We start from the raw sequence: 18,331 nt of genomic DNA, 5'->3' as shown, positions 1-18,331 counted from the left end.
TGGTAAGTGTCAGTCACCATTACTGTCTACTATGTCAGTCATCAACCCATGGTGGTAAGTGTCAGTCACCATTACTGTCTACTATGTCAGTCATCAACCCATGATGGTAAGTGTCAGTCACCATTACTGTCTACTATGTCAGTCATCAACACATGGTGGTAAGTATCAGTCACCATTACTGTCTATTATGTCAGTCATCAACCCATGGTGGTAAGTGTCAGTCACCATTACTGTCTACTATGTCAGTCATCAACCCATGGTGGTAAGTGTCAGTCACCATTACTGTCTACTATGTCAGTCTTCAGACATCAACCCATGATGGTAAGTGTCAGTCACCATTACTGTCTACTATGTCAGTCTTCAGTCATCAACCCATGATGGTAAGTGTCAGTCACCATTACTGTCTACTATGTCAGTCTTCAAACATCAACCCATGATGGTAAGTGTCAGTCACCATTACTGTCTACTATGTCAGTCTTCAGACATCAACCCATGATGGTGTCAGTCACCATTACTGTCTACTATGTCAGTCATCAACCCATGATGGTAAGTGTCAGTCACCATTACTGTCTACTATGTCAGTCATGAACACATGATGGTAAGTGTCAGTCACCATTACTGTCTACTATGTCAGTCATCAACCCATGGTGGTAAGTGTCAGTCACCATTACTGTCTACTATGTCAGTCATCAACCCATGATGGTAAGTGTCAGTCACCATTACTGTCTACTATGTCAGTCATCAACCCATGATGGTAAGTGTCAGTCACCATTACTGTCTACTATGTCAGTCATCAACCCATGGTGGTAAGTGTCAGTCACCATTACTGTCTACTATGTCAGTCATCAACCTATGATGGTAAGTGTCAGTCACCATTACTGTCTACTATGTCAGTCATCAACCTATGATGGTAAGTGTCAGTCACCATTAGTGTCTACTATGTCAGTCATCAACACATGATGGTAAGTGTCAGTCACCATTACTGTCTACTATGTCAGTCATCAACACATGATGGTAAGTATCAGTCACCATTACTGTCTACTATGTCAGTCATCAACCTATGATGGTAAGTATCAGTCACCATTACTGTCTACTATGTCAGTCATCAACCCATGGTGGTAAGTATCAGTCACCATTACTGTCTACTATGTCAGTCATCAACCCATGGTGGTAAGTGTCAGTCACCATTACTGTCTACTATGTCAGTCATCAAGCCATGGTGGTAAGTATCAGTCACCATTACTGTCTACTGTGTCAGTCATTAACCCATGCTGGTAAGTGTCAGTCACCATTACTGTCTACTGTGTCAGTCATCAACCCATGATGGTAAGTGTCAGTCACCATTACTGTCGACTATGTCAGTCATCAACCCATGATGGTAAGTGTCAGTCACCATTACTGTCTACTATGTCAGTCATCAACCCATGGTGGTGAGTGTCAGTCACCATTACTGTCTACTATGTCAGTCATCAACCCATGGTGGTAAGTGTCAGTCACCATTACTGTCTACTATGTCAGTCATCAACCCATGATGGTAAGTGTCAGTCACCATTACTGTCTACTATGTCAGTCATCAACCCATGATGGTAAGTGTCAGTCACCATTACTGTCTACTATGTCAGTCATCAACCCATGGTGGTAAGTGTCAGTCACCATTACTGTCTACTATGTCAGTCATCAACCTATGATGGTAAGTGTCAGTCACCATTACTGTCTACTATGTCAGTCATCAACCTATGATGGTAAGTGTCAGTCACCATTAGTGTCTACTATGTCAGTCATCAACACATGATGGTAAGTGTCAGTCACCATTACTGTCTACTATGTCAGTCATCAACACATGATGGTAAGTATCAGTCACCATTACTGTCTACTATGTCAGTCATCAACCTATGATGGTAAGTATCAGTCACCATTACTGTCTACTATGTCAGTCATCAACCCATGGTGGTAAGTATCAGTCACCATTACTGTCTACTATGTCAGTCATCAACCCATGGTGGTAAGTATCAGTCACCATTACTGTCTACTATGTCAGTCATCAACCCATGGTGGTAAGTGTCAGTCACCATTACTGTCTACTGTGTCAGTCATTAACCCATGCTGGTAAGTGTCAGTCACCATTACTGTCTACTGTGTCAGTCATCAACCCATGATGGTAAGTGTCAGTCACCATTACTGTCGACTATGTCAGTCATCAACCCATGATGGTAAGTGTCAGTCACCATTACTGTTTACTATGTCAATCATCAACCCGTGGTGGTGTCAGTCACCATTACTGTCTACTATGTCAGTCATCAACCCATGGTGGTGAGTGTCAGTCACCATTACTGTCTACTATGTCAGTCATCAACCCATGGTGGTAAGTGTCAGTCACCATTACTGTCTACTATGTCAGTCATCAACCCATGATGGTAAGTGTCAGTCACCATTACTGTCTACTATGTCAGTCATCAACCCATGGTGGTAAGTGTCAGTCACCATTACTGTCTACTATGTCAATCATCAACCCATGGTGGTAAGTGTCAGTCACCATTACTGTCTATTATGTCAGTATTCAGTCATCATCCTATGATGGTAAGTGTCAGTCACCATTACTGTATTATGGAACTACAACATGTATTATATTAAATGAATATATTTAAATTGCCTTCAATATGTGAAGAGTTGAACAAACAATCAAGTTGGAAGCCTAAATGTTCAGCAACATTTTAATGTTTCCATTAGATATTTTGTATAATATTCCCATCACCCTAATAAAACTTAAGAAATGATCTCAGAGTGTAACGTTAAAGAATACTAGCAGTTAAGGTGTACATTAAATCTAATTTTAATTTTTGGCACAGATGATCCTGATGACAGTATGGCTGCACCACCATTGGATGAAAATATAACTGTTACAAAACGATTACAGTGTGTCAAGTCAGTATTAGAATCTACCATTAATAGACGGGGATGTCAGGTTACCAAAGTAGCTATTGATATTAAGCAACAGGTATAGTTTATAAAGCCATTCTAATCTCATTCACTAGATGAGAGCTTGTATCACTGCACTGTTCATTCAACTGTTATCCCAAAACCCAGGTGTCAAATTATAATGAACCATGACAGACATACTATGGCTCAAATGCAATATCTGATTTAGTGAAAAATTTTAAAATTAAAAATTCTTCTTTCACTTTTTTCTTTCGAAAAACAAATGGTATAAGGGAAATGTGAACAAGCGAATTGTGGGTGTGAAAATATTTTATTCCAGGGTCTCCAATGAAAACTACTGTAAAACTCATATAAAAAACAACAGATTACAGGTAGGGCCGAGTTTTATCGCTGTATGCAGATTTATTGCATGGATGGGTGAAATACTTCTGAATCATCTGTTTAAAAAAACTGTTAAAACTATTTCAGTACATGTTCTATCGTTTAAAAAGTGCTAATTGTCTCTTTAAACAAACATTGTTGCAGCAAAATCAATGCCAACTTATCATACTACAACTTTGATAATAATGATTTTTACTTTCACAATACGATTGCAAATGGTTTTCTAGACCTATGAGGTCAAAGAATACCATGATAGGTCAACTCCAGAAAGATCAACAAAACATGTTGGATATGGAATCGATGGAGTGTTTTATAAAACATTTGTTCATGATAACATAAACTTGAAGTTTACATGTATTTCATAGCAAACTGAAAAAATAACTTTTTTGTTGTTGTATTGAACCATAACTGTATAATATGCAATTCTGTTAGGACCTCATAGTAAATGAAATGAGTTTTTTATGTATTCTATCAGACCATGGTGTTTTATTGTGACCTAAAAGTCAAGGTAGTTATGTTGGTGTATCTGTTATTTGTTTTAGTTCAAATATCTTTCCACTAGCTGTGGTGTAACTTTAATTGGTAATCTACAAGACCCTAAAGTTGCCTGTTGGTTGTTAGACCCAGCTACGAAGGAGAAGAATTTACACAGGATGGTTTCTAATTTCATACCAGATCAAGTATATCTCTTAGATGGTAAAGTATTTTGTTTTTTATTTAAAGATTGAATATATTTGTTGTAAAATAACTTAAAGCTGCACAAGTTACTGCCTACAGTATATTTGCATTATAGACTGGAGTACTGTAAAATGACTAATTTTCACTGGGTTTAAATTTCACTGATTTACCATTTCTGGCATATTCAGTGGGTTTTAAATTCACAGTTTTATCATTTATATAATTTGTTCTATGCTAAATTTTACATATTCACTGGGTTTTAATTTAGCGCATTTTCCAGCCAGCGGAATAAGCTAGATTAAAACCCAGTGAATAATTAGCCATTTTACAGTATCTCCCTTCCACCTTATTATATATTCATAATTCAAACGTTGCAAACAAGTTTCATTCATACACAAAGCTACTGAATTCACCATGTATATTTTGGGCCATCCTCATAACTATTTGACTGTATACAAAACAATCACTGTCGCAAAGAACTGTAATGATGATCATTGAATTTCCACACTTACCTGCCCCGCCCCGCCCTTGTCTTTTGAAAATGGTGAGCTACAGTACATTGGCTCTCTTGAACACAATATTGCAATTGATTGGAGGTATGTTTTTAAAAACCATTCAAAATAGACTGACTTCGAAAAGTGATAATTAGCTTATTAGGGTCTTGATTTCGGTAAGCTGAAATGTGCATAAAATAACATGCCCTGAACTATGTATCAGAAATCTATGCTACAAATTCTGTATAAAATATATTCAGAGTACAATTTTTTTACATTCACATATTGAGGGCTGCTTATAACAGAGACATCATGGTATTACTTACATGTATTTTTAGATATTGGTGGTGGTATTGGTACAGGTGGGCTTGGATTAGTGCCACAAAACCCTGGATCAGGAAGACTACGTTCAACTGTTGAATGTGTTATGATATATATGGTAATGGACCAAATTAAGTCTAATCTACAAACAGAAGGACTTTATGACATATTTACTCAGGTTTGTACATGTGATAGCAACACAGCTAAAACACCAAGTCAACTTTATGACATATTTACTCAGGTTAGTACATGTTATAGCAACACAGCTAAAACACCAAGTCAGCTTTATGACATATTTACTCAGGTTAGTACATGTGATAGCAACACAGCTATAACACCAAGTCAGCTTTATGACATATTTACTCAGGTTAGTACATGTGATAGCAACACAGCTAAAACACCAAGTCAGCTTTATGACATATTTACTCAGGTTAGTACATGTGATAGCAACACAGCTAAAACACCAAGTCAGCTTTATGACATATTTACTCAGGTTAGTACATGTGATAGCAACACAGCTAAAACACCAAGTCAGCTTTATGACATATTTACTCAGGTTAGTACATGTGATAGCAACACAGCTAAAACACCAAGTCAGCTTTATGACATATTTACTCAGGTTTGTACATGTGATAGCAACACAGCTAAAACACCTAGTCAGGTTTATGACATATTTACTCAGGTTAGTACATGTGATAGCAACACAGCTAAAACACCAAGTCAGCTTTATGACATATTTACTCAGGTTAGTACATGTGATAGCAACACAGCTAAAACACCAAGTCAGGTTTATAACATATTTACTCAGGTTAGTACATGTGATAGCAACACAGCTAAAACACCAAGTCAGCTTTATGACATATTTACTCAGGTTTGTACATGTGATAGCAACACAGCTAAAACACCAAGTCAGCTTTATGACATATTTACTCAGGTTAGTACATGTGATAGCAACACAGCTATAACACCAAGTCAGCTTTATGACATATTTACTCAGGTTTGTACATGTGATAGCAACACAGCTAAAACACCAAGTCAGCTTTATGACATATTTACTCAGGTTTGTACATGTGATAGCAACACAGCTAAAACACCAAGTCAGCTTTATGACATATTTACTCAGGTTTGTACATGTGATAGCAACACAGCTAAAACACCAAGTCAGCTTTATGACATATTTACTCAGGTTAGTACATGTGATAGCAACACAGCTAAAACACCAAGTCAGCTTTATGACATATTTACTCAGGTTAGTACATGTGATAGCAACACAGCTATAACACCAAGTCAGCTTTATGACATATTTACTCAGGTTAGTACATGTGATAGCAACACAGCTAAAACACCAAGTCAGCTTTATGACATATTTACTCAGGTTTGTACATGTGATAGCAACACAGCTAAAACACCAAGTCAGCTTTATGACATATTTACTCAGGTTAGTACATGTGATAGCAACACAGCTATAACACCAAGTCAGCTTTATGACATATTTACTCAGGTTTGTACATGTGATAGCAACACAGCTAAAACACCAAGTCAGCTTTATGACATATTTACTCAGGTTAGTACATGTGATAGCAACACAGCTATAACACCAAGTCAGCTTTATGACATATTTACTCAGGTTAGTACATGTGATAGCAACACAGCTATAACACCAAGTCAGCTTTATGACATATTTACTCAGGTTTGTACATGTGATAGCAACACAGCTATAACACCAAGTCAGCTTTATGACATATTTACTCAGGTTTGTACATGTGATAGCAACACAGCTATAACACCAAGTCAGCTTTATGACATATTTACTCAGGTTAGTACATGTGATAGCAACACAGCTATAACACCAAGTCAGCTTTATGACATATTTACTCAGGTTTGTACATGTGATAGCAACACAGCTAAAACACCAAGTCAGCTTTATGACATATTTACTCAGGTTAGTACATGTGATAGCAACACAGCTAAAACACCAAGTCAGCTTTATGACATATTTACTCAGGTTAGTACATGTGATAGCAACACAGCTATAACACCAAGTCAGGTTTATGACATATTTACTCAGGTTAGTACATGTGATAGCAACACAGCTAAAACACCAAGTCAGCTTTATGACATATTTACTCAGGTTAGTACATGTGATAGCAACACAGCTAAAACACCAAGTCAGCTTTATGACATATTTACTCAGGTTAGTACATGTGATAGCAACACAGCTATAACACCAAGTCAGCTTTATGACATATTTACTCAGGTTAGTACATGTGATAGCAACACAGCTAAAACACCAAGTCAGCTTTATGACATATTTACTCAGGTTAGTACATGTGATAGCAACACAGCTAAAACACCAAGTCAACTTTATGACATATTTACTCAGGTTAGTACATGTGATAGCAACACAGCTAAAACACCAAGTCAGGTTTATAACATATTTACTCAGGTTAGTACATGTGATAGCAACACAGCTAAAACACCAAGTCAACGTCATGACATATTTACTCAGGTTAGTACATGTGATAGCAACACAGCTAAAACACCAAGTCAGGTTTATAACATATTTACTCAGGTTAGTACATGTGATAGCAACACAGCTAAAACACCAAGTCAGGTTTATAACATATTTACTCAGGTTAGTACATGTGATAGCAACACAGCTAAAACACCAAGTCAGGTTTATAACATATTTACTCAGGTTAGTACATGTGATAGCAACACAGCTAAAACACCAAGTCAGCTTTATGACATATTTACTCAGGTTAGTACATGTGATAGCAACACAGCTAAAACACCAAGTCAACTTTATGACATATTTACTCAGGTTAGTACATGTGATAGCAACACAGCTAAAACACCAAGTCAACTTTATGACATATTTACTCAGGTTAGTACATGTGATAGCAACACAGCTAAAACACCAAGTCAACTTTATAACATATTTACTCAGGTTAGTACATGTGATAGCAACACAGCTAAAACACCTAGTCAGGTTTATGACATATTTACTCAGGTTAGTACATGTGATAGCAACACAGCTAAAACACCAAGTCAGCTTTATGACATATTTACTCAGGTTAGTACATGTGATAGCAACACAGCTAAAACACCAAGTCAGGTTTATAACATATTTACTCAGGTTAGTACATGTGATAGCAACACAGCTAAAACACCAAGTCAACTTTATGACATATTTACTCAGGTTAGTACATGTGATAGCAACACAGCTAAAACACCAAGTCAGGTTTATAACATATTTACTCAGGTTAGTACATGTGATAGCAACACAGCTAAAACACCAAGTCAGCTTTATGACATATTTACTCAGGTTAGTACATGTGATAGCAACACAGCTAAAACACCAAGTCAGGTTTATAACATATTTACTCAGGTTAGTACATGTGATAGCAACACAGCTAAAACACCAAGTCAGCTTTATGACATATTTACTCAGGTTAGTACATGTGATAGCAACACAGCTAAAACACCAAGTCAGGTTTATAACATATTTACTCAGGTTAGTACATGTGATAGCAACACAGCTAAAACACCAAGTCAGCTTTATTACATATTTACTCAGGTTAGTACATGTGATAGCAACACAGCTAAAACACCAAGTCAGCTTTATGACATATTTACTCAGGTTAGTACATGTGATAGCAACACAGCTAAAACACCAAGTCAGGTTTATGACATATTTACTCAGGTTAGTACATGTGATAGCAACACAGCTAAAACACCAAGTCAGCTTTATGACATATTTACTCAGGTTAGTACATGTGATAGCAACACAGCTAAAACACCAAGTCAGCTTTATGACATATTTACTCAGGTTAGTACATGTGATAGCAACACAGCTAAAACACCAAGTCAGCTTTATGACATATTTACTCAGGTTAGTACATGTGATAGCAACACAGCTAAAACACCAAGTCAGGTTTATAACATATTTACTCAGGTTAGTACATGTGATAGCAACACAGCTAAAACACCAAGTCAGCTTTATAACATATTTACTCAGGTTAGTACATGTGATAGCAACACAGCTAAAACACCAAGTCAGGTTTATAACATATTTACTCAGGTTAGTACATGTGATAGCAACACAGCTAAAACACCAAGTCAGCTTTATGACATATTTACTCAGGTTAGTACATGTGATAGCAACACAGCTAAAACACCAAGTCAGCTTTATGACATATTTACTCAGGTTAGTACATGTGATAGCAACACAGCTAAAACACCAAGTCAGGTTTATAACATATTTACTCAGGTTAGTACATGTGATAGCAACACAGCTAAAACACCAAGTCAGCTTTATGACATATTTACTCAGGTTAGTACATGTGATAGCAACACAGCTAAAACACCAAGTCAACTTTATGACATATTTACTCAGGTTAGTACATGTGATAGCAACACAGCTAAAACACCAAGTCAGCTTTATGACATATTTACTCAGGTTAGTACATGTGATAGCAACACAGCTAAAACACCAAGTCAACTTTATGACATATTTACTCAGGTTAGTACATGTGATAGCAACACAGCTAAAACATCAAGTCAGGTTTATAACATATTTACTCAGGTTAGTACATGTGATAGCAACACAGCTAAAACACCAAGTCAACGTCATGACATATTTACTCAGGTTAGTACATGTGATAGCAACACAGCTAAAACACCAAGTCAGGTTTATAACATATTTACTCAGGTTAGTACATGTGATAGCAACACAGCTAAAACACCAAGTCAGGTTTATAACATATTTACTCAGGTTAGTACATGTGATAGCAACACAGCTAAAACACCAAGTCAGGTTTATAACATATTTACTCAGGTTAGTACATGTGATAGCAACACAGCTAAAACACCAAGTCAGCTTTATGACATATTTACTCAGGTTAGTACATGTGATAGCAACACAGCTAAAACACCAAGTCAACTTTATAACATATTTACTCAGGTTAGTACATGTGATAGCAACACAGCTATAACACCAAGTCAGCTTTATGACATATTTACTCAGGTTAGTACATGTGATAGCAACACAGCTAAAACACCAAGTCAGCTTTATAACATATTTACTCAGGTTAGTACATGTGATAGCAACACAGCTAAAACACCAAGTCAACTTTATGACATATTTACTCATGTTAGTACATGTGATAGCAACACAGCTAAAACACCAAGTCAGCTTTATGACATATTTACTCAGGTTAGTACATGTGATAGCAACACAGCTAAAACACCAAGTCAACTTTATGACATATTTACTCAGGTTAGTACATGTGATAGCAACACAGCTAAAACACCAAGTCAGCTTTATGACATATTTACTCAGGTTAGTACATGTGATAGCAACACAGCTAAAACACCAAGTCAGCTTTATGACATATTTACTCAGGTTTGTACATGTGATAGCAACACAGCTAAAACACCAAGTCAGCTTTATAACATATTTACTCAGGTTAGTACATGTGATAGCAACACAGCTAAAACACCAAGTCAACTTTATGACATATTTACTCAGGTTAGTACATGTGATAGCAACACAGCTAAAACACCAAGTCAGCTTTATGACATATTTACTCAGGTTAGTACATGTGATAGCAACACAGCTAAAACACCAAGTCAGCTTTATGACATATTTACTCAGGTTAGTACATGTGATAGCAACACAGCTAAAACACCAAGTCAGCTTTATGACATATTTACTCAGGTTAGTACATGTGATAGCAACACAGCTAAAACACGAAGTCAGCTTTATGACATATTTACTCAGGTTAGTACATGTGATAGCAACACAGCTAAAACACCTAGTCAGCTTTATGACATATTTACTCAGGTTAGTACATGTGATAGCAACACAGCTAAAACACCTAGTCAGCTTTATGACATATTTACTCAGGTTAGTACATGTGATAGCAACACAGCTAAAACACGAAGTCAGCTTTATGACATATTTACTCAGGTTAGTACATGTGATAGCAACACAGCTAAAACACCAAGTCAGGTTTATGACATATTTACTCAGGTTAGTACATGTGATAGCAACACAGCTAAAACACCAAGTCAGCTTTATGACATATTTACTCAGGTTAGTACATGTGATAGCAACACAGCTAAAACACCAAGTCAGCTTTATGACATATTTACTCAGGTTAGTACATGTGATAGCAACACAGCTAAAACACCAAGTCAGCTTTATGACATATTTACTCAGGTTAGTACATGTGATAGCAACACAGCTAAAACACCTAGTCAGGTTTATGACATATTTACTCAGGTTAGTACATGTGATAGCAACACAGCTAAAACACCAAGTCAGCTTTATGACATATTTACTCAGGTTAGTACATGTGATAGCAACACAGCTAAAACACCAAGTCAGCTTTATGACATATTTACTCAGGTTAGTACATGTGATAGCAACACAGCTAAAACACCAAGTCAGCTTTATGACATATTTATTCAGGTTAGTACATGTGATAGCAACACAGCTAAAACACCAAGTCAGGTTTATAACATATTTACTCAGGTTAGTACATGTGATAGCAACACAGCTAAAACACCAAGTCAGCTTTATGACATATTTACTCAGGTTAGTACATGTGATAGCAACACAGCTAAAACACCAAGTCAGGTTTATAACATATTTACTCAGGTTAGTACATGTGATAGCAACACAGCTAAAACACCTAGTCAGGTTTATGACATATTTACTCAGGTTAGTACATGTGATAGCAACACAGCTAAAACACCAAGTCAGCTTTATGACATATTTACTCAGGTTAGTACATGTGATAGCAACACAGCTAAAACACCAAGTCAGCTTTATGACATATTTATTCAGGTTAGTACATGTGATAGCAACACAGCTAAAACACCAAGTCAGGTTTATAACATATTTACTCAGGTTAGTACATGTGATAGCAACACAGCTAAAACACCAAGTCAGCTTTATGACATATTTACTCAGGTTAGTACATGTGATAGCAACACAGCTAAAACACCAAGTCAGGTTTATAACATATTTACTCAGGTTAGTACATGTGATAGCAACACAGCTAAAACACCAAGTCAGCTTTATTACATATTTACTCAGGTTAGTACATGTGATAGCAACACAGCTAAAACACCAAGTCAGCTTTATGACATATTTACTCAGGTTAGTACATGTGATAGCAACACAGCTAAAACACCAAGTCAGCTTTATGACATATTTACTCAGGTTAGTACATGTGATAGCAACACAGCTAAAACACCAAGTCAGCTTTATGACATATTTACTCAGGTTAGTACATGTGATAGCAACACAGCTAAAACACCAAGTCAGGTTTATAACATATTTACTCAGGTTAGTACATGTGATAGCAACACAGCTAAAACACCAAGTCAGCTTTATAACATATTTACTCAGGTTAGTACATGTGATAGCAACACAGCTAAAACACCAAGTCAGGTTTATAACATATTTACTCAGGTTAGTACATGTGATAGCAACACAGCTAAAACACCAAGTCAGCTTTATGACATATTTACTCAGGTTAGTACATGTGATAGCAACACAGCTAAAACACCAAGTCAGCTTTATGACATATTTACTCAGGTTAGTACATGTGATAGCAACACAGCTAAAACACCAAGTCAGGTTTATAACATATTTACTCAGGTTAGTACATGTGATAGCAACACAGCTAAAACACCAAGTCAGCTTTATGACATATTTACTCAGGTTAGTACATGTGATAGCAACACAGCTAAAACACCAAGTCAGCTTTATGACATATTTACTCAGGTTAGTACATGTGATAGCAACACAGCTAAAACACCAAGTCAGGTTTATAACATATTTACTCAGGTTAGTACATGTGATAGCAACACAGCTAAAACACCAAGTCAGGTTTATAACATATTTACTCAGGTTAGTACATGTGATAGCAACACAGCTAAAACACCAAGTCAGCTTTATGACATATTTACTCAGGTTAGTACATGTGATAGCAACACAGCTAAAACACCAAGTCAACTTTATGACATATTTACTCAGGTTAGTACATGTGATAGCAACACAGCTAAAACACCAAGTCAGCTTTATGACATATTTACTCAGGTTAGTACATGTGATAGCAACACAGCTAAAACACCAAGTCAGCTTTATGACATATTTACTCAGGTTAGTACATGTGATAGCAACACAGCTAAAACACCAAGTCAACTTTATGACATATTTACTCAGGTTAGTACATGTGATAGCAACACAGCTAAAACACCAAGTCAGGTTTATAACATATTTACTCAGGTTAGTACATGTGATAGCAACACAGCTAAAACACCAAGTCAACGTCATGACATATTTACTCAGGTTAGTACATGTGATAGCAACACAGCTAAAACACCAAGTCAGGTTTATAACATATTTACTCAGGTTAGTACATGTGATAGCAACACAGCTAAAACACCAAGTCAGGTTTATAACATATTTACTCAGGTTAGTACATGTGATAGCAACACAGCTAAAACACCAAGTCAGGTTTATAACATATTTACTCAGGTTAGTACATGTGATAGCAACACAGCTAAAACACCAAGTCAGCTTTATGACATATTTACTCAGGTTAGTACATGTGATAGCAACACAGCTAAAACACCAAGTCAACTTTATAACATATTTACTCAGGTTAGTACATGTGATAGCAACACAGCTATAACACCAAGTCAGCTTTATGACATATTTACTCAGGTTAGTACATGTGATAGCAACACAGCTAAAACACCAAGTCAGCTTTATAACATATTTACTCAGGTTAGTACATGTGATAGCAACACAGCTAAAACACCAAGTCAACTTTATGACATATTTACTCATGTTAGTACATGTGATAGCAACACAGCTAAAACACCAAGTCAGCTTTATGACATATTTACTCAGGTTAGTACATGTGATAGCAACACAGCTAAAACACCAAGTCAACTTTATGACATATTTACTCAGGTTAGTACATGTGATAGCAACACAGCTAAAACACCAAGTCAGCTTTATGACATATTTACTCAGGTTAGTACATGTGATAGCAACACAGCTAAAACACCAAGTCAGCTTTATGACATATTTACTCAGGTTTGTACATGTGATAGCAACACAGCTAAAACACCAAGTCAGCTTTATAACATATTTACTCAGGTTAGTACATGTGATAGCAACACAGCTAAAACACCAAGTCAACTTTATGACATATTTACTCAGGTTAGTACATGTGATAGCAACACAGCTAAAACACCAAGTCAGCTTTATGACATATTTACTCAGGTTAGTACATGTGATAGCAACACAGCTAAAACACCAAGTCAGCTTTATGACATATTTACTCAGGTTAGTACATGTGATAGCAACACAGCTATAACACCAAGTCAGCTTTATGACATATTTACTCAGGTTAGTACATGTGATAGCAACACAGCTAAAACACCAAGTCAGCTTTATGACATATTTACTCAGGTTAGTACATGTGATAGCAACACAGCTAAAACACCTAGTCAGGTTTATGACATATTTACTCAGGTTAGTACATGTGATAGCAACACAGCTAAAACACCAAGTCAGCTTTATGACATATTTACTCAGGTTAGTACATGTGATAGCAACACAGCTAAAACACCAAGTCAGCTTTATGACATATTTACTCAGGTTAGTACATGTGATAGCAACACAGCTAAAACACCAAGTCAGCTTTATGACATATTTATTCAGGTTAGTACATGTGATAGCAACACAGCTAAAACACCAAGTCAGGTTTATAACATATTTACTCAGGTTAGTACATGTGATAGCAACACAGCTAAAACACCAAGTCAGCTTTATGACATATTTACTCAGGTTAGTACATGTGATAGCAACACAGCTAAAACACCAAGTCAGGTTTATAACATATTTACTCAGGTTAGTACATGTGATAGCAACACAGCTAAAACACCTAGTCAGGTTTATGACATATTTACTCAGGTTAGTACATGTGATAGCAACACAGCTAAAACACCAAGTCAGCTTTATGACATATTTACTCAGGTTAGTACATGTGATAGCAACACAGCTAAAACACCAAGTCAGCTTTATGACATATTTATTCAGGTTAGTACATGTGATAGCAACACAGCTAAAACACCAAGTCAGGTTTATAACATATTTACTCAGGTTAGTACATGTGATAGCAACACAGCTAAAACACCAAGTCAGCTTTATGACATATTTACTCAGGTTAGTACATGTGATAGCAACACAGCTAAAACACCAAGTCAGGTTTATAACATATTTACTCAGGTTAGTACATGTGATAGCAACACAGCTAAAACACCAAGTCAGCTTTATTACATATTTACTCAGGTTAGTACATGTGATAGCAACACAGCTAAAACACCAAGTCAGCTTTATGACATATTTACTCAGGTTAGTACATGTGATAGCAACACAGCTAAAACACCAAGTCAGCTTTATGACATATTTACTCAGGTTAGTACATGTGATAGCAACACAGCTAAAACACCAAGTCAGCTTTATGACATATTTACTCAGGTTAGTACATGTGATAGCAACACAGCTAAAACACCAAGTCAGGTTTATAACATATTTACTCAGGTTAGTACATGTGATAGCAACACAGCTAAAACACCAAGTCAGCTTTATAACATATTTACTCAGGTTAGTACATGTGATAGCAACACAGCTAAAACACCAAGTCAGGTTTATAACATATTTACTCAGGTTAGTACATGTGATAGCAACACAGCTAAAACACCAAGTCAGCTTTATGACATATTTACTCAGGTTAGTACATGTGATAGCAACACAGCTAAAACACCAAGTCAGCTTTATGACATATTTACTCAGGTTAGTACATGTGATAGCAACACAGCTAAAACACCAAGTCAGGTTTATAACATATTTACTCAGGTTAGTACATGTGATAGCAACACAGCTAAAACACCAAGTCAGCTTTATGACATATTTACTCAGGTTAGTACATGTGATAGCAACACAGCTAAAACACCAAGTCAGCTTTATGACATATTTACTCAGGTTAGTACATGTGATAGCAACACAGCTAAAACACCAAGTCAGGTTTATAACATATTTACTCAGGTTAGTACATGTGATAGCAACACAGCTAAAACACCAAGTCAGGTTTATAACATATTTACTCAGGTTAGTACATGTGATAGCAACACAGCTAAAACACCAAGTCAGCTTTATGACATATTTACTCAGGTTAGTACATGTGATAGCAACACAGCTAAAACACCAAGTCAACTTTATGACATATTTACTCAGGTTAGTACATGTGATAGCAACACAGCTAAAACACCAAGTCAGCTTTATGACATATTTACTCAGGTTAGTACATGTGATAGCAACACAGCTAAAACACCAAGTCAGCTTTATGACATATTTACTCAGGTTAGTACATGTGATAGCAACACAGCTAAAACACCAAGTCAACTTTATGACATATTTACTCAGGTTAGTACATGTGATAGCAACACAGCTAAAACACCAAGTCAGGTTTATAACATATTTACTCAGGTTAGTACATGTGATAGCAACACAGCTAAAACACCAAGTCAACATCATGACATATTTACTCAGGTTAGTACATGTGATAGCAACACAGCTAAAACACCAAGTCAGGTTTATAACATATTTACTCAGGTTAGTACATGTGATAGCAACACAGCTAAAACACCAAGTCAGGTTTATAACATATTTACTCAGGTTAGTACATGTGATAGCAACACAGCTAAAACACCAAGTCAGGTTTATAACATATTTACTCAGGTTAGTACATGTGATAGCAACACAGCTAAAACACCAAGTCAGCTTTATGACATATTTACTCAGGTTAGTACATGTGATAGCAACACAGCTAAAACACCAAGTCAACTTTATAACATATTTACTCAGGTTAGTACATGTGATAGCAACACAGCTATAACACCAAGTCAGCTTTATGACATATTTACTCAGGTTAGTACATGTGATAGCAACACAGCTAAAACACCAAGTCAGCTTTATAACATATTTACTCAGGTTAGTACATGTGATAGCAACACAGCTAAAACACCAAGTCAACTTTATGACATATTTACTCATGTTAGTACATGTGATAGCAACACAGCTAAAACACCAAGTCAGCTTTATGACATATTTACTCAGGTTAGTACATGTGATAGCAACACAGCTAAAACACCAAGTCAACTTTATGACATATTTACTCAGGTTAGTACATGTGATAGCAACACAGCTAAAACACCAAGTCAGCTTTATGACATATTTACTCAGGTTAGTACATGTGATAGCAACACAGCTAAAACACCAAGTCAGCTTTATGACATATTTACTCAGGTTTGTACATGTGATAGCAACACAGCTAAAACACCAAGTCAGCTTTATAACATATTTACTCAGGTTAGTACATGTGATAGCAACACAGCTAAAACACCAAGTCAACTTTATGACATATTTACTCAGGTTAGTACATGTGATAGCAACACAGCTAAAACACCAAGTCAGCTTTATGACATATTTACTCAGGTTAGTACATGTGATAGCAACACAGCTAAAACACCAAGTCAGCTTTATGACATATTTACTCAGGTTAGTACATGTGATAGCAACACAGCTAAAACACCAAGTCAGCTTTATGACATATTTACTCAGGTTAGTACATGTGATAGCAACACAGCTAAAACACCTAGTCAGCTTTATGACATATTTACTCAGGTTAGTACATGTGATAGCAACACAGCTAAAACACCTAGTCAGCTTTATGACATATTTACTCAGGTTAGTACATGTGATAGCAACACAGCTAAAACACGAAGTCAGCTTTATGACATATTTACTCAGGTTAGTACATGTGATAGCAACACAGCTAAAACACCAAGTCAGGTTTATGACATATTTACTCAGGTTAGTACATGTGATAGCAACACAGCTAAAACACCAAGTCAGCTTTATGACATATTTACTCAGGTTAGTACATGTGATAGCAACACAGCTAAAACACCAAGTCAGCTTTATGACATATTTACTCAGGTTAGTACATGTGATAGCAACACAGCTAAAACACCAAGTCAGCTTTATGACATATTTACTCAGGTTAGTACATGTGATAGCAACACAGCTAAAACACCTAGTCAGGTTTATGACATATTTACTCAGGTTAGTACATGTGATAGCAACACAGCTAAAACACCAAGTCAGCTTTATGACATATTTACTCAGGTTAGTACATGTGATAGCAACACAGCTAAAACACCAAGTCAGCTTTATGACATATTTATTCAGGTTAGTACATGTGATAGCAACACAGCTAAAACACCAAGTCAGCTTTATGACATATTTACTCAGGTTAGTACATGTGATAGCAACACAGCTAAAACACCAAGTCAGCTTTATGACATATTTATTCAGGTTAGTACATGTGATAGCAACACAGCTAAAACACCAAGTCAGCTTTATG

The 18,331-nt window shown here is 36.3% G+C and overlaps 2 protein-coding genes across 2 annotated transcripts in view; one reads left to right on the top strand and one right to left on the bottom strand.

Moving 5' to 3' along the window:
* The window catches only part of LOC146735860 (C-type lection lectoxin-Enh3-like), a 355,515-nt gene that overhangs the window by 91,285 nt on the left and 245,899 nt on the right, over nt 1-18,331 (bottom strand). The gene's annotated exons all lie outside the window — the stretch shown is intronic.
* Nucleotides 1-18,331, top strand: part of LOC100373645 (DNA polymerase theta-like) — a 114,731-nt gene that overhangs the window by 39,475 nt on the left and 56,925 nt on the right. Inside the window, exons 17-19 of the mRNA XM_085505541.1 lie at nt 2,847-2,995; nt 3,861-4,014; nt 4,829-4,989. Of these exons, the coding sequence (XP_085361667.1) occupies nt 2,847-2,995; nt 3,861-4,014; nt 4,829-4,989 (464 nt within the window). The remainder of the gene's footprint in view (nt 1-2,846; nt 2,996-3,860; nt 4,015-4,828; nt 4,990-18,331) is intronic.

This window comes from Saccoglossus kowalevskii, chromosome 11 (assembly GCF_978046115.1).
Source record: "Saccoglossus kowalevskii chromosome 11, keSacKowa6.1, whole genome shotgun sequence".
In the NCBI taxonomy this organism is placed as follows: domain Eukaryota; kingdom Metazoa; phylum Hemichordata; class Enteropneusta; family Harrimaniidae; genus Saccoglossus; species Saccoglossus kowalevskii.
The sequence above is the reverse complement of the archived record's forward strand: the minus strand, read 5'-3'. Positions and strand labels throughout refer to the sequence as shown.